Source organism: Prionailurus viverrinus, unplaced genomic scaffold, assembly GCF_022837055.1.
Source record: "Prionailurus viverrinus isolate Anna unplaced genomic scaffold, UM_Priviv_1.0 scaffold_38, whole genome shotgun sequence".
NCBI classification, from domain to species: Eukaryota; Metazoa; Chordata; class Mammalia; order Carnivora; family Felidae; genus Prionailurus; species Prionailurus viverrinus.
In genome coordinates this window covers 3,473,732-3,489,111 of record NW_025927606.1, presented here as the reverse complement: position 1 = coordinate 3,489,111, position 15,380 = coordinate 3,473,732, and the positions used below count along the sequence as shown (strand labels likewise).

At 66.9% G+C, this 15,380-nt stretch overlaps 1 protein-coding gene across 8 annotated transcripts in view; it reads left to right on the top strand.

Moving 5' to 3' along the window:
* The window catches only part of CBFA2T3 (CBFA2/RUNX1 partner transcriptional co-repressor 3), an 84,819-nt gene that overhangs the window by 66,492 nt on the left and 2,947 nt on the right, over window positions 1-15,380 (top strand). For all 8 annotated transcript variants that reach the window (XM_047846101.1, XM_047846102.1, XM_047846106.1 and 5 more), the window contains 8 exons: window positions 1,524-1,762; window positions 1,873-1,962; window positions 6,144-6,325; window positions 6,966-7,186; window positions 10,132-10,217; window positions 10,810-11,008; window positions 11,478-11,546; window positions 12,814-13,004. In XM_047846101.1, the coding sequence (XP_047702057.1) occupies window positions 1,524-1,762; window positions 1,873-1,962; window positions 6,144-6,325; window positions 6,966-7,186; window positions 10,132-10,217; window positions 10,810-11,008; window positions 11,478-11,546; window positions 12,814-13,004 (1,277 nt within the window). The remainder of the gene's footprint in view (window positions 1-1,523; window positions 1,763-1,872; window positions 1,963-6,143; window positions 6,326-6,965; window positions 7,187-10,131; window positions 10,218-10,809; window positions 11,009-11,477; window positions 11,547-12,813; window positions 13,005-15,380) is intronic.

Here is a 15,380-nt window from a genome sequence, read left to right as displayed (position 1 = left end):
GGTGGGAGGGGCAGGGCATGGGCCTCGTGGACCACAGCGAGAGAGGTGTGCGCGCGAGTGTGCATCTGTGTGTGAATGTGCCTGTGTGTGTGCGAATGTGCGTGTGCGCAGGTGTCCACGTGCATGTACAAATGTGTGTGGAAGCGTGCGTCTGTGTGTGCAAGTGTGTGTGAATGTGCACATGCGGTGTGTAAATGTGTGCGCGCCTGTGTGCATCTGTGTGTGCGAATGTGCATGTGTGCACATGTGCATGTGTGCGTGTGCGTATGTGTGCAAGTATGTGTGTGTCTGTGCGTGTGTGTGTGCACGAACGTGCATGTGTGAATGTGCGTGTGTGCAAATGTGCATGTACATCTGGGTGTGCTCATGTGTGAATGTTTATCTGTGTTATGCATGTGTCCGAGAGTACGTGCGTGTGTGTGGTGCGTGTGCACACATGTGTGTTCATGTGTGTATGCCGTGTGTGTGCATGGGAGTGTGTGCAGGGATGCTGAGGCAGGGAGCGGCGGTGGGGGGTGGAAGGCATGTGTGAGGAGGGGGGTTCAGACCATCACGTGGGGCGTGCATGCACGTGCAGAGGGGGCAGGCCGGCGAGCGCGCAGGGAGGGGCTCCGTGTGTGAACTTGGGGAGGTACCTGGAGCAGGTGTCTGGGCAGCTGGCTGAGCGGTCTCCGGGTTGATCAGATAAGCCTCGGGGCTCCCAGAAGTGCCAGCACCGCTTCCTGCATCCAGAGCCCCCTCTGCTGTCACCAGGGCCCTGGTGGTCCACCGTCTGTGACCTCTCTGGTCAGCGAGGCTCGGGCTCCCGAGGCCGGGGGACTGGGTGCGGGCTCAGCCTTTCCCTCCGTCACTTGAAACTGAGGAGGGATGTCTTGTCCCACGACATTGTGGGTGGTCCCAGTGTCTGCCAGCCCTGGGACGCTGACCCCCGTGTCAGGGCACTGGTGACCGACGGTCTGCTCCGGTGACCCCTGCAGAGCGCTCATCACGGCAGGGGGAGGGGGGGGCTCATGTCACCTGCTTGTCTTCCACACACGGCCCCGTGCGTGCAGCAGCCCCACACAGCAGCCAGCCGAGAGCGTCCCCTGCTGGGATCCAACCCCCGTGTCCCAGGGGTCCACCCCCAGCCCTATCAGCCCAGGCACGGGGGCCTCATGTAGGCAGTGGGGCGCCGCTCGGGCCCGTCGTGGTGAAGGTGAGGGTCCCCGCCTTCCAGGGCAAAAGGGGAAGGGGCCAGCAGGTCCCTAGCGGTGGAGAAGCCCCCCTGCCGGTTCGCAGTGGACACGGGCCGGGCAGCACGGGGGTCCCGGGGTGGTGTCCCCACCCCAGAGTGAAGCCAGAGGTGGTGCTGAGCCAAGGCCACGCCCGCCTCGTGGCCACACTCCGGCCCAGCCCCCCAGCCGCTGACCCGGGGCCCCGTGTGCACACCTGTGCAGGGTGTCCGGTGCCCCCGTGGCACCGGTGTGGCTGCAGCACCCGGCCGCCCTCTGCTGCCGTCCTCAGCCCACCTCTCCTTCCCGCAGTAATGAACGGCACCCACTCGCCGACGGCCGTCAACGGTGCGCCGTCCACACCCAGTGGCTTCAGCAATGGCCCGGCCACCTCGTCCACCGCCTCCCTGTCCACGCAGCACCTGCCCCCGGCCTGCGGGGCGCGACAGCTCAGCAAGCTGAAACGCTTCCTCACCACCCTGCAGCAGTTCGGCAGTGACATCTCCCCGGAGATCGGGGAGCGCGTGCGCACGCTGGTGCTGGGGCTCGTGGTGAGTCGGCATGGGGGGGGAGGGCCGAGGGCGCGGCAGAGGGGTGCGGGCCCCCCCCCACCGGGCCGGCCACGGGGCTCAGGCCGACGTGAGGTTGTCTCCTCCCTCAGAACTCCACGCTGACCATCGAGGAGTTCCATTCCAAGCTCCAAGAGGCCACCAACTTCCCTCTGCGTCCGTTCGTCATCCCCTTCCTAAAGGTGAGCACAGGCCGGTCCCTGGGCCCGCCACGGAGTCCCAGATCTGTTCCCTGCCCCGCTCTGATAGGGCACCACCGTCTGGCCACACGGGACCCTGGCGGGTACCCCGCGGGAACCGCGCCGACCGGCCAGGGCCGGTTCCTACTAGTTAAGGCCGCAAACCAGCTGCTGGGTCGGACGAGAGCCCGCCAGACCAGCCCCGCGTCACGTCACGTGCACTCATCCGCTCGACAGCTCTGTTTTGAGCACCTCCGAGGTGCCACGTGCTGCGTGAGGCTTGGGGACACGGTGGTGAGCAAAGCAGGCAGAGTCCTGGAACCGATGTGCTGGCGGGAGGAAAGTCCAGCAGCCGACGCTGGTACAGATCTGTGGAGGGGGGGCGGTTCTGGTGCAGGCTGAGGGGGACGAGGTGGGGAAGCCGTGGGTGAGCGGGCGCAGACCCTCGTGAGCATCGGGGAGCAGGCCGTGGCTGGAACAGAGCGAGGGAGAGGGACCGAGCGCAGATGGAGGCGTGGGGGGTGGCGTGGATGAGTGGGTGTCAGATAAACAAGGGTCCTGTGGTCGGTCTCAGGAGCTAAACGGTGGACCGGGGAAGAGATGGTGTTGGGCCAGAAACATTGCTTGTGAGCAGGGCAGGTTCCTGGGCCCCGGCCCGGAGCCCCTGAATCAGAACCTGCCTCTTGACAAGGCGCTGGGTGAGGCACGCGCACGCAGAAACGGGACACGCCTAGTTCTAAACCCCACTGGGCCAGCTGCTCCGTTGCCGTACTTCTCAGGGCCTTTACTCCACGGTGAGGATCACAAACCCCCCAGAGAGAGCAAAGGTGAAACGCTTCCCAGATGGGTTTGACCATGCGACCCGTTACCCCGTGCACCTCCGGTGATCAGGGTGCCACAGAGCTCGCTTCGGGAGGTGCCGTTTCCCCAGGCCTGCCGTGGCCCCTCCGGCCGTGGGCCCTGCTCAGCTGTGCGGCCGGGCCCTGGTTTGGGGCTGCCTTCCAGAGGGTGTCGAGGACAGACTAGACCAGGTGCTCCTGGATTTGAGCCCTGACCTAAGCCGCCGTGGGCCTGGGCCAAGCTTAGGGGGCCCGCCCGCGCGCCGACTCAGCTACTGCTATCCCCGGGCCACTGGGAAGGGTGCACGAAGCGACGCGCGTGAAGAGCGTGGCACGTGCTCGCTCCGCGTCAGGCGTCCTATCGGGGGATTTCAAACGCTCTGCAGACGGGGCGTGCTTTGCAAAGCTGTTCCACGGCCCGCCCTGCGGACCCCACGGCCGCCCCGTGAGGTGGGTGGCTCCTGGGGAACTGCCGCCGTCCCGGTGAACGGCTTCCCGTCGGAAGAGAAGGGGGACGGGCCGGAATCTGGATCCGTCAGGCTCCCAACCCCTGGCCTTTGCAGGGCCTGCCCTGGGCTGGCACCTCATTCCCCGCAGTCCCTGGTCAAGGGGACCCTTGATCTGGCCCCACATCCGTCACCTCCTCCCTCCTTCCTGCCCTCCCGCCCACACCCTGCTGTGCTCACACCCTGAGCTGGGACAGCAGCAGAGCCCCGTTAGGCCCATCTGGCAGTCATTCGCAATTCGCCGGGAGCCCTGCCCCCGCCTCCCTGCCTCCTCCCACTTACTGCTGACTCCAGGCTCCCCATCTTTGGGGACACAGTGCGCCTGCTTCTCCCGTCAGATCAAATATTTACAGCAGATGTCCCTGCCCGCTCAGCTGTCCTTGTTTATTGGAGGAGCGGGGCAGGGAAACATCCGGTGTCCCCTGCTCCCGCCCCAGTGGGGCCGCAAACCCCTGCCCGCTGCACCTCCCTCCCCCGGCGTCCTGGGGACACGCCCAGGCCTCGCCCTGCACGCAGGGTCTCCCCTCTGCCCACGGTGGTCCCAGCGGGCTCCTGGGGCCTTCGTGCCTAGTTTGCTCTCGCGGTCATTGGGGCCAGCTGGGCCGTGGGGGCCGCCAGCCACGCTCCGTGCCTGTGACCCCACCCGGGGGCGCTGGGCCAACAGACTGTTGGACAAGGACACACAGTCCGTCCGCCTAACATGGAGCATCTGGGTGCAGCCAGCTCTGTGTGCAGGGCTCCGTGACCAGGTACCGGCCGGAGGCTGGCCCTGAGGCCCTGCCTGGGGAGCAGCCCCCACCCCGCTCATCCCAGGAGCCCCGGCCACGTGAGATCACAACGCTGCCGGGGAGCGTGGCCAGATGCCCCCTGCCCCGCCGCTGTGCCAGCTTGGTCTCCTGTCTGTGGCCTGGGCCGGCGGGGGGCTGGCACCTTCGCGGGGATTCATGGCCCGCCTTACAGGGGCCCTCGGAACCGCGGCCCGCAGGAGAGGCCGGCGGTGTGACCCGCTCTGGGTTCGGGTGCTCAGCCTCTCCCACGTTGCCAGCGGCGCGGTGACCCCTCACGGGGGCAGGAATGCGCGAGTCGATTCATATGAAGCTCGCAGGAGCCGTCACCCCCGGGACAGGAGGAGCGGGAGCCTGCACAGGCAGGAAGTTAAGTGACCCGCCCAGAGTCACCCAACAGAGCCCGTGTGGGCTGGCCGCCGGGCCCACAGCGCGCGGGCTGTGTGGACATCAGATGACGGGCTTGGCAAAGCAGGGGACGAACCCTAACCCTTCGTTACCGGGGAGTCATCGGCTCAGCGGACCCCCGGCCACACCGATTTCCCTTTGGCCTGGGTTCCCGTCTGTGGACAAGGTAGTTCAGGGTCCGTGTCCACAGGGCTTCTGTGACCAGGTCTGCCCGGGTCTTGGCGTAGAGGCCTCCCCTTGCACCCCGGGCCCTGGGAACGGAATGGGGACTCCTCCCCCAGCGTCTCTGAGACCAAGGGCCCCACAGCCTGCACCGGTTGCTTCTGGCCTGGGGTTCCCCTCCCCCCACCCCCACCAAGGACCCAAGACCCCGGAACCCTCTGCTCAGCCCGACACCGTGCGTGGCTACACGGCGGGGCTCTGCAGAGGTGGGGGTTGCTGCCCCACCCTGCCGGCCCTCCGCCCGCAACCCCAGGCTCCCAGCTGGCCCCGGCCAGCCAGGAGTCCAGATGTTTCCACTGCCCTCACAGCGAGCAGCCGGTGCCCGTGCGGTCCCCACCCTGCTGAGCCAGCCAAGGGGAGGCCGGTCGGGTGGCGGGGGGGGGGGGGGGGGGGGGAGGGTTGCTGGCAAGGGAGGGGAGGATGTTTGGCGTCTTCAGACCTCCCGGGACCTCCTTTCCCAGCTCACGCTCCTAACGTGTTCGACAGATGGCGGGCTGGCCCCCGTTCAGCTATCCAAATAGAAAAACGGGCCCAGCAGCCGGCTGCCTGAGCGGGTCCGGCCGATGCACTGACGGGGCCGGGGAGGCAGAGGCGGGAGAAGCCGTGGCGGGTCGGAAATGCAGGAGAAAGTCGGGGAGTTGGATCTATTCACAAATACTTGGAACTTCTGGCTCTCCCACGCAGCCTGCCGCTGGGCCCCCGTCCAGCCCCACCCGCCGCCCCCGCCCCCGCCCCCGCCCCCCACAGCCCTGTGGGGAAGGGGCCGCCTGTGCCCAGCACACGCGTGGGGGTGGCGGGGGCGTGGGGCCCCACCCTGGACTGTCGTTCTCCTGTGCCGTATTGTCCTTCCCCGTAAACGCGGCACCGCGTTGTCGTGTCTGTCCACCCGTGGTTGGCGGGACCGTGGGAGGTGACACCTGTGACTGCTCGTGTGCGTGGTCTGGGTTCCACACTGCTCGAGGCGGGGCCGGGAGCCCACAGGAGCGGGGAGAGCAGGGGCCCCTGCCTTTAGAGTGAGCCGTGGGGGCTGCCCTCTTCCTCTCTCAGCCTCGGCTTTCCCTCCGCGCCGTGGGTAATCAGGGGCCCGCTTCCACGGGAGAAGGCAAGGAATCCTGGTTAGGAGCCCCTCCTTGCCCTCTGCAGATGCCGCTGGGGGAGGAAGCTTGGGGAAGGGGAGAAAACCCAGCCCGGGGGTCCAGGGTCTGGGCTTGGGGTGCCACCGCACCTCAGATCACTGTGTGCTTTGGGGCGCAGTCCCACCCACGTTCCCAGACAGCAGTGGAGGAACACAAGGCTCAGAGAGGTCTTGCAACTCGCCCGAGGGCACCAGGTGCGGCTGGCCGTCGGCCTCCCCGCCTCGCACGGGAGCACACTGCTGCCTCTGCCTCGGTCAGCAGCGAGTGCGGCCGCCTCTCCCCCTGCAGGCTAACCTTCCCCTGCTGCAGAGGGAGCTCCTGCACTGTGCCCGCCTGGCCAAGCAGACCCCCGCCCAGTACCTGGCCCAGCATGAGCAGCTCCTGCTGGACGCCAACGCCTCCTCCCCCATCGACTCCTCGGAGCTCCTTCTGGAGGTCAACGAGAACGGCAAGAGAAGGACGCCTGACCGGTACATGCGGGGGGGGGGGGGGGAACGGGGCATCCCGTGGCCAGGAGGGAGGTCGGGGTCGGGGGGCCGCCTCTCCAGAGCTGCCTCTGGTCCCCCAGCTCAGCGGGCACCCAACAGCAGGGCCGACCGAACACCGGCCGACACTGCTGCGTTCCGTGGCCTGTGGCTAGTGGCTGAGACCGCGGAGCCTCACCTGCCTGGCCACCGCACGGGACTGGGGCGAGGCATCCCGAGGACTCGGATGGCCCCCTGGGAGGACCGGGGAGGGGGCAGGAGGCAGTTCGTGTGGCACAAATTGCCTGCCTCCTCCTTTCGGGCCGGATGTGGAGCCGAGTGTCCCCAGGACCGGCCCTCGGTGCCAGTCACAGACCTGCCGGAGCGTGCCTGTCCACGTCCTTGCTCCCCAACACGGGCGCGGGTTCTTGACCCCTGGCCCCAGGAGGCCACCCACCAGCGGAGGCGGGGGGGGGGCGGGGGGAGTGGAGTTTGAAACAAGACCCAGAGGGAGGGACAGCAGGGGCGGGGGCTGGGCAAGGCTCTCTCTGTGCCCACGCCTGTCTCCCTCTCACCCCTCCGGCCTGGGCTGTTGTCCACGGCTCATGGTCCGTGACCCCCCGCCCCCGCCCGCTCTTCCGGTCAGGACCAAAGAGAACGGGTCAGACCGTGACCCGCTGCACCCCGACCACGTCAGCAAACGGCCGTGCACCCTGAGCCCCGCCCAGCGCTACAGCCCCAGCCACGGGCCGCCCCAGCCCACGCCGCCGCCGCCGCCGCACTACCGCCTGGAGGACATGGCCATGGCCCACCACTTCCGTGACCCCTACCGCCATCACGAGCCCCGGGAGCGCCATCGGCAGCTTGGTGAGCAGTGCTGGGGGGCACACGTGTGTGCTTGCACACTCGCGCCTGCCTGTGGCCGGGGGAGCAGAGGGCTGTGATGTGCGCGGCAGCGTGGGGGAGGCTCGCTGACATCCTGACCTTGTCTGTCCAGGAAGGATGCTGAGGAAACGGGTGTGGAGAAAAGATTTGATGGGGTGGGGGCCCTGGGGCCCAGAGGGAAACCCCACCCTGGCTGGGCTGTGACCCTTAGGGAGGGCCATCCTTCCCTGACCTCTGTCACGGGGTCTGACGTCCCCCACCCTCAGGGCCGGGCGGCGGGGGAGGGGCCTCTGTCGCCCAGAGGAGGCGCAGGTACAGAGCCAGGGGGCACGCGGGCTCTCGGGGTGCAGCGGGGCCCGGCGCGGCCAGCCGGGAAGAGACCACTGTGAGGTAGGGTGGGCACGTGGGGAGTCTCCCAAGTCACGGGCACCGTGGCTCCGGCCTCCGGGGCACCCCAGGGAAAGCACAAAGACTCCTGAGCCCTCGTCGAGCACCACCGACCGCACACACCCCACCCTGCCATCCGAGCGGGGTGACGACGAGCCTGACGACACCAAGTGTGAGTGCCCCGTCACGGTGGGTGAGCTGTGCCTGGAGGAAGGAGATGTGGGAGCCGGGCTGTCAGGGGACAGAGGGATCGGACCTCCACCGGGTCCCCGCTGTGCGTCCCTGCTGGGTCCTGTGTCCTCTCTGCCTCAGTCCCTTCCTCTGTCAGCTGATCCAGTGGGAGTCCGCACCGCAGGGTCGGAGGGACTCGCCACAGGGCCTGGCACGGTGAGGCCTGGGAGTGAGGCCACTCCTGCGACCTGTGCCTGCGTCGTATTCTTCATCCGTTACAGGAGGCAGCACACCCTGCTGCTTGTGTGTGTGACGCATCCACAGGCCCGGAGCACAGATGAGGAGGCCCAGAGAGCATAATTCACGTGCCCAGAGCCTTCTAGCCGCGCCTGTCTGATCTTCTGACTCTCCTCTGTGCTGGGGACTCAGATGAATGGGACCGGCCCACAGCCAAGGGGCTCCCGGTGGGGGCGGGGGGTGGGGGGGCGGGTAGGAGGCGGGAAACAGCCGCTCCTGAGAGCCCCAGGGCACCCGTGGGGGCCCAGAGGCAGGGTCAGCAGAGGCCTTGCCCTGTACAAGGCCGTCTCCCCGACCCCACCCCGCGGAAGCGTACAGGGCCTGGGCCCAGGCAGCAGGTGACAGCGTCTGGCTCCCTGCGGCCGGGTCGGGCAGGTGCTAATTCCCACCCGCTTCTGCTAATGCAAAAATAAACGCCAGCTGTCAGGCAGATCTCAGCCACTATTTTGGTTGGGGCGTTGGCGCAGGCCCCGGGGTCCGCGGGTGGCGGGGCAGGGTGGCGGACGGTGGCCGTGGCCGCTGCCTCTCACTCCTCCTGCAGCGCGAGGTGGCCCGGCATGTCTGGGGAGCTAGGAGACCGCCAGGGCCTGGAAAAGGCTTACGTAGAGAGACCTCGGCCCAGGAAGCCCTGGTCAGCCCCGGGCCACGCAGCATAGGCTGGAGACACCACCAGCGTGGGGCTGAGAGCATTTGACGTGTCAAAAAAACCACGTGAGGACGATCAGACACTGTTGCCTTGGCGTGAACTCCTCAGTTCCGAGTTGTTTTCTTTGTCATCACCGGGCTTGGTGGGGAGGGCACCCCGTTGTTTCAGTCTCTGGAGCTGTACCAGCCAGCAGCTGAGGGCACTGTTATGGCGTGGGCTGACCTTGGGTGACCTTGAGCAAACACATCCCCTGAGCAGCCTCGGTGTTCTCATCTGTAGGATGGGAATGACCACAGATCTCCCCCTGGAGGCCGACAAGGGGTGAAGCGCTTGGCACAGAGCCCTGCCGGGTGCCTGGGGCCCTCCCCTCCTGGGCACTTCCTGAAAGCTTTCTCACGGCCCCAGGAGGGAGGCAGGCAGGGCAGGGAAACTGAGGCACAGAGTGGGGAGGGGAGGGGCCTGGGGTCCCATGGGGAACGAGTGTCGGGGCTTCTGGTTTCCCAGACCCCACTGCCTCCCAGGGGACCACACTTGGACCCAGCCGCTGAACCAGAGCAAGCCTCTTGCCCAGCTGGAGCTCGGCCCAGGAGACACAGCAGCCCTGCCCTGGGGACTGACACAGCCAGCTGGGGGGACTAAGAATAAACAAGGAAGCCGCCAGGATTGTTTGACAAGCGGATATGCGTGGGGCTGAATGAATTCTGAAGGGCTCAGGGTTGCTGAGGAGAGGGCCTGGGACCTGGGCTTCGAGGGATGTATAGAAGTCCAGCTGGCTGACAGGAACGGGTACAGCATGAGCTGTGAGCCACTAGTGAGCCCCTGGGGGCTTCTGAGAAGTGGCAAGGCCATCGAAGTGAAGCCTGGGGCAGCTACCATGGGCAGCAGGGGCAGGAAAGATGCTGGATTTGGATGCAGGGAGGTGGGGGAGGGGTGGCCAGGCCTGGACTGAGGGATAGGAACCCGTCTCTTCCTCCCAAGCATTGACTAGAGGCCAGACCTCTTCTTGACCTCCCCCTAAAGGCAGCGGACAGAGGGTCAGTGCCCAGGGCCCCCTTCCTCCCCCTCTCCGCTTTCCTGAGGTGGGCAAAGCCCATGCACTGAGCCTGGGGAGCACGACGCATGACCTAGCGGGCCCAGGGCAGTGCCTGGGATGAGTGGCGTGGCCTGGGGAGCAAGGAGCTGTACCTGGTGGGCACAGGTTGGGGCCTGGAGGACAGGGGAGGGGCATGGGGCGGAGCCGGGGGGAGGGTACAAGCAAGCTAGGGCACGGGGTGGAGCCTGGAGGACATGGGCGGGGCCTGGGGCACAGGGAGGAGCCTGGGGGACGTGGGCGGGGCCTGGGGCACAGGGCGGAGCCTGAGGGATGGAGAGAAGGCCTGGGGCCTGGGACAAGGAGCAGGGCCTGAGTGTCCACACCACCCTACAGCGGTACACGGGTCCCGGCAGGAGGAAGTGATCGACCACCGCCTCACGGAGCGGGAGTGGGCAGAGGAGTGGAAGCACCTGAACAACGTGAGTGTCCAGGCCCGAGGCCACGGTACCACCCCTACTCCTGGGGTTCCGCCCAGCCCGCGGGACTCCAGTGCTGCGGGGGGGTGGGGGGTGGCAGGCTCAGTGCCGGCTTGGCTTTGGCCTGCGCCTGCCTGCCTCAGCCCGCCCTCCGCTCTGGGCAGCCCCTCAGAACCATCCCTTCTCTGCCCCTGCAGAGCAGCTCTGTCTCTGGGAGAGAGGGGCTTTGGCCTGGCGTTGGGACCCCTTCAACATCGTTTTCGGGGTCATCTCTCCCCTGCTGCCTTCGTGGGGAGGGAGCCCAGGCAGGTGTGGTCCCCAGGGCAGAGCACAGCCCCGACGGTTGAAAGGAGAGCCCCCAGCCCCTGTGTTGGAACAGACCTCCCCGAGAGCCTGGTCTTCCCTCCCACCCCCCGTGCTTGGTGCCTTTCCAGGCAGTGGAGGCAGATTTTCGCACTGTTGCCGGGAGCTCGCTGTGGCCAGCCCTCGCGGACAGTGGGCTGGCCCAGGCCCGGGGTGCGAAAGGTCCCTGGCCGTCGCCCACCCTGAGCGGCCACACCCAGCCTGCGTGCTCACGGCCACCGCCCGCCCGCAGCTGCTGAACTGCATCATGGACATGGCTGAGAAGACTCGACGGTCGCTCACCGTGCTGCGTCAGTGCCAAGAGGCCGACCGCGAGGAGATCAACCACTGGATCCGGCGCTACAGCGACACCGAGGACGCCAAGAAGGGCCCCGTGCCTGCCACCGCCCGGCCCCTCAGCAGTTCCGTGGGTGCAGAGGGGTCTCAGCTAGGTGCGTGCTGAGCGGGTGTCAGGGGGACCGGGGGGTGCACGGCAGGGGCGCCGAAGACCGAGGCCAGCGCCCCCATTCTGGCACTCGCTGCAGTAAAGTACAGCCCAGGAGTTTCCCTGCAAAAGGACGTGCTTTTTGTGCTCTGTGTAAAGATGCTGCCTGACTCGCGGGAAGCCTAGACTCAGGGTGCCAGCAGCCAGGGGCCCCCAAGGGTCTCCAGTCGCTCTGTGGATGACGACCACGGAAACCAAGACAGATCCAAGAAGGCCCAGGTCCACCTGGACCCAAGCTGCTTCAGCTCAGAGCACCTCCATCCCGGCATAGCCCTGCCCCACACCAGCAACTGATACAGGGTTTCTGGCCACGGGCACCTCGGGGACCCCCCCCCCAAGGACACACACCAGGCCCCCCTTGCCCAGCTGGGTGTGGCCCCGTTCTGTGCATGATGCTGGCACCCCCTGTGTTTCAGACGCCCACCGGGAGTTCATGCCCAGGACCCTCTCTGGCTACATGCCCGAGGAGATCTGGAGGAAGGCTGGTGAGTGGGGTCGGCCTGGGGAGTGGGGTCCGACCCTGCGGGAGGGGGTGGAGTGCATTTAGTATTCCGGGTAGGACACCTGTCCACCCTCCATCTGCAGGCGAGCGAGCTAGCCTCGTGGCAGAATAGCACGGGTCCCTGGGTTCTGCACACGCACATGTGCACACACACACACACACGTGAGAGGTGCCGAGGGAGTGCCTGTGGCCATGGCGCTGAACACATCGCCTCGTGGGGACAGACTTTGGGAGCCAGTGGCCAGCTTGAGAAAGAAGGGGGGAGCTCAGCGGAGGTGGTGGCAGTGGAGAGGAGCGCACGCCCCCCCCCCCATACGTTTTGATTAGTGGATGGATTCACCGTGAACTATCAGGACGAGGGAGAAAGTCTCAGGGTCTGGAACACAAGGCAAGTGGAGCGTCCCCACCCAGAACTGGAGGCTGAAGGGCCACAGACAGGCAGCAGCTGCCCGGAGCAAGGCAGGGCAGGGCACAGGCCTGGACGGGAGGGTGGGGTCCTCACTTCCCTCGGCCTGTCCCCTCTGCCTCCGTCTGGTGACCCGGGGGGCCGGAAGCTCACCACAACGAGTGTGCACAGGGGAGCCCCGCTAATCCCACCCCACCCTCCCCACACTGCTGCAAGAAGGGCACTGCCGGTAAACTGAGGCAGGCGTGAGAGGCACTGCCAGGTAAACTGAGGCAGGCGTGAGAGGCACTGCCAGGTAAACTGAGGCAGGCGTGAGCAGCTGTGAGTGGTTCCCAGGGTTGGGGAGCACAGTGTAATCCAAATGGGTGCTCTGGCTCAGCTCTGAACAGCAGGCTTCTCTGCGGACGTGAGCAGGCCGCAGGCGGCGAGTGGGGGTGGTGACAGAGGGCTTTGGGAGTGACAACGATGCAGAGGCCTGGACGGGGTACCCCCCAGACTCCTTCTAGATGGGCCACAGGGGAAGCCGACTGTTGGTGGGGCAGAGGTACAGCTGTGGTTCTCACAAAGTGGGTGCCGAGACCCGGCATCAGCATTGCTTGGAACCTGTTAGGAACACAGGTTCTCGGGCCTTCCCCAAGCCCGTTGAATCCAGGTCACGGGTGGGCTCGGCCCCTGCCCTCCAGGGCGGTACCACCGCACCCTGAGGTTTGGAACGACGGGATAGATTCAGGCCTGGGAGACGCCCCCACGACCACGCATGCGCTCGCAGGCCCCGCCCACAGCTCGAGGCCCCAGAGAGCAGTTGGGCCGGGCCACGTGACCACGGCCCGCACCTCCTTTGCAGAAGAGGCCGTGAATGAGGTGAAGCGGCAGGCGATGTCGGAGCTGCAAAAGGCGGTGTCGGACGCGGAGCGAAAGGCCCACGAGCTCATCAGCACAGAGCGCGCCAAGATGGAGAGGGCCCTGGCAGAGGCCCGGCGGCAGGCCTCAGAAGACGCCCTGACTGTCATCAACCAGCAGGAGGACTCCAGCGAGGTAGGGCCACCCAGCCTCCAGGTTCCAGACCCCAAAGCCCCACTCCGTCGCCTCCCAGCCTCGTGACCTTGGGCGGCCGGTGAGGCGGGTCCCCTGGGCAGATGTGGACGCTGAGGGCTCCAGAGGGTAGGTGGCTGGCTCTAGGCTGCGCCCTAGGAAGTCACAGGCCGTTCAACCTGTGACTCAAACCTCGGCCAGGAGACGCTGAAGCCCGCGCTCACAGTAGCCTGTGAAAGCGGCAGCCGCGAGGGGCGTGGAGACCCCACGTGGCATTTACAGGGCATCCTCAGCTACAGGCCGCACAGCGGGGACGTGAGAGACCTCGTCGTGCTGGTGCCCCGGCATCCGGAGGCTGGCCGGGGTCAGGCGGGTGCAGGGAGGCCCTTTCCTCCTGGTCCGAAAAGGACTCGATGTCAGGGAAGTTAGGGAAGGGGGGAAAGCGTGGCCAGGAAGGAGTTCTAGAACTGTCCTTTGGGACAGGACATGTCTCGAAAACACCATGGTACGTGTGTGCTTGGGCCAGCCTGGAGGGTCGGCCCCCGTGTCTGCTCCGGCTGCTCCAGCAGACAGCCTGAGCTCCGGAGAAGCAGGCAGGTCAGAACGGGCAGACCTCCCGGGGGCAGGTGCCAGGGAAGACGCCACGCCGTAGCAGTGACGTGGGAACAGAGTCCTGGAGGAGGTGAGCCAGGCAGGCAGGGACCTGGGGGAAAATTGCCACCCCGAGGAGGGAGCAGCAAAGACAGAGGCCGGGGGCACGCCTGGCAGAGTGAGGACCACAAGGAGGCCGACGTGGCCGAGCGGAGAGCGCCAAGAGGCTTCGGCGGCTAGCTAGACACTGGGCCTTTGTCCTGGGCGGGTGGTTGAGGTTACCGCTCGTCCACAGAAAGGGAGCAGAGGCCCAGTGGCCCGGGCGGGTGTGCGCGAGGCAGGCCTGGCCGCGCACCCCTCGTTGGAGCCTGGCAGTCTTTGGCCAGAGCTGCCGCGTTCTGTGGTCAGAGCCCAGGTGAGCCCAGGAGGGCTTCCTGGAAGAGAGGAGCGGGGGGTGCTGTGGCTGCCTTCCCTCGCGAGGACCCCATGGTCCCGCAAACTCAGCATAACCCTGTCTGGAGTGGGCGGAGCTGTGTGCCTCCGTGGTGGGAGCCCACCCCCCAGGAGGGCCCAGCCAAGTGGCCATGTCCACTGGGGTCCGCCCACAAGCTGCGGTGAGGTCGGGCTTTTCTCTGGTCACCCCATGATGCGTGGCCGGGTCCCCACGATGCCATGGCCGCGTCCCCATGACCCCGTGGCCAGGTCTCTATGATGCCGTGGCCACGTCCCCGTGACTCCATGGCCGCATCCCCATGACGCCGTGGCCGGGTCCCCACGATGCCGTGGCCACATCCCCATGACTCCATGGCCGCATCCCCGTGACCCCGTGGCCAGGTCTCCATGATGCCGTGGCCATGACTCCATGGCCGCATCCCCATGACGCCGTGGCCGGGTCCCCACGATGCCGTGGCCGCGTCCCCGTAACCCCGTGGCCAGGTCTCCATGATGCTGTGGCCACGTCCTCATGACTCCATGGCCGCATCCCCACGATGCCGTGGCCACGTCCCCATGACTCCATGGCCGCATCCCCGTGACCCCGTGGCCAGGTCTCCATGATGCCGTGGCCATGACTCCATGGCCGCATCCCCATGACGCCGTGGCTGGGTCCCCACGATGCCGTGGCTGCATCCCCGTGACCCCATGGCCAGGTCTCCATGATGCCGTGGCCACGCCCCTGTGACCCCGTGGCCAGGTCTCCATGATGCCGTGGCCACGTCCCCATGACGCCGTGGCCGGGTCCCCACGATGCCGTGGCCACATCCCCATGACTCCATGGCCGCATCCCCGTGACCCCGTGGCCAGGTCTCCATGATGCCGTGGCCATGACTCCATGGCCGCATCCCCATGACGCCGTGGCCGGGTCCCCACGATGCCGTGGCCGCGTCCCCATAACCCCGTGGCCAGGTCTCCATGATGCTGTGGCCACGTCCCCATGACTCCATGGCCGCATCCCCATGATGCCGTGGCCACGTCCCCATGACTCCATGGCCGCATCCCCGTGACCCCGTGGCCAGGTCTCCATGATGCCGTGGCCATGACTCCATGGCTGCATCCCCATGACGCCGTGGCCGGGTCCCCACGATGCCGTGGCCGCGTCCCCGTAACCCCGTGGCCAGGTCTCCATGATGCTGTGGCCACGTCCCCATGACTCCATGGCCGCATCCCCATGATGCCGTGGCCACGTCCCCATGACTCCATGGCCGCATCCCCGTGACCCCGTGGCCAGGTCTCTATGATGCCGTGGCCATGACTCCATGGCCGCATCCCCATGACGCCGTGGCCGGGTCC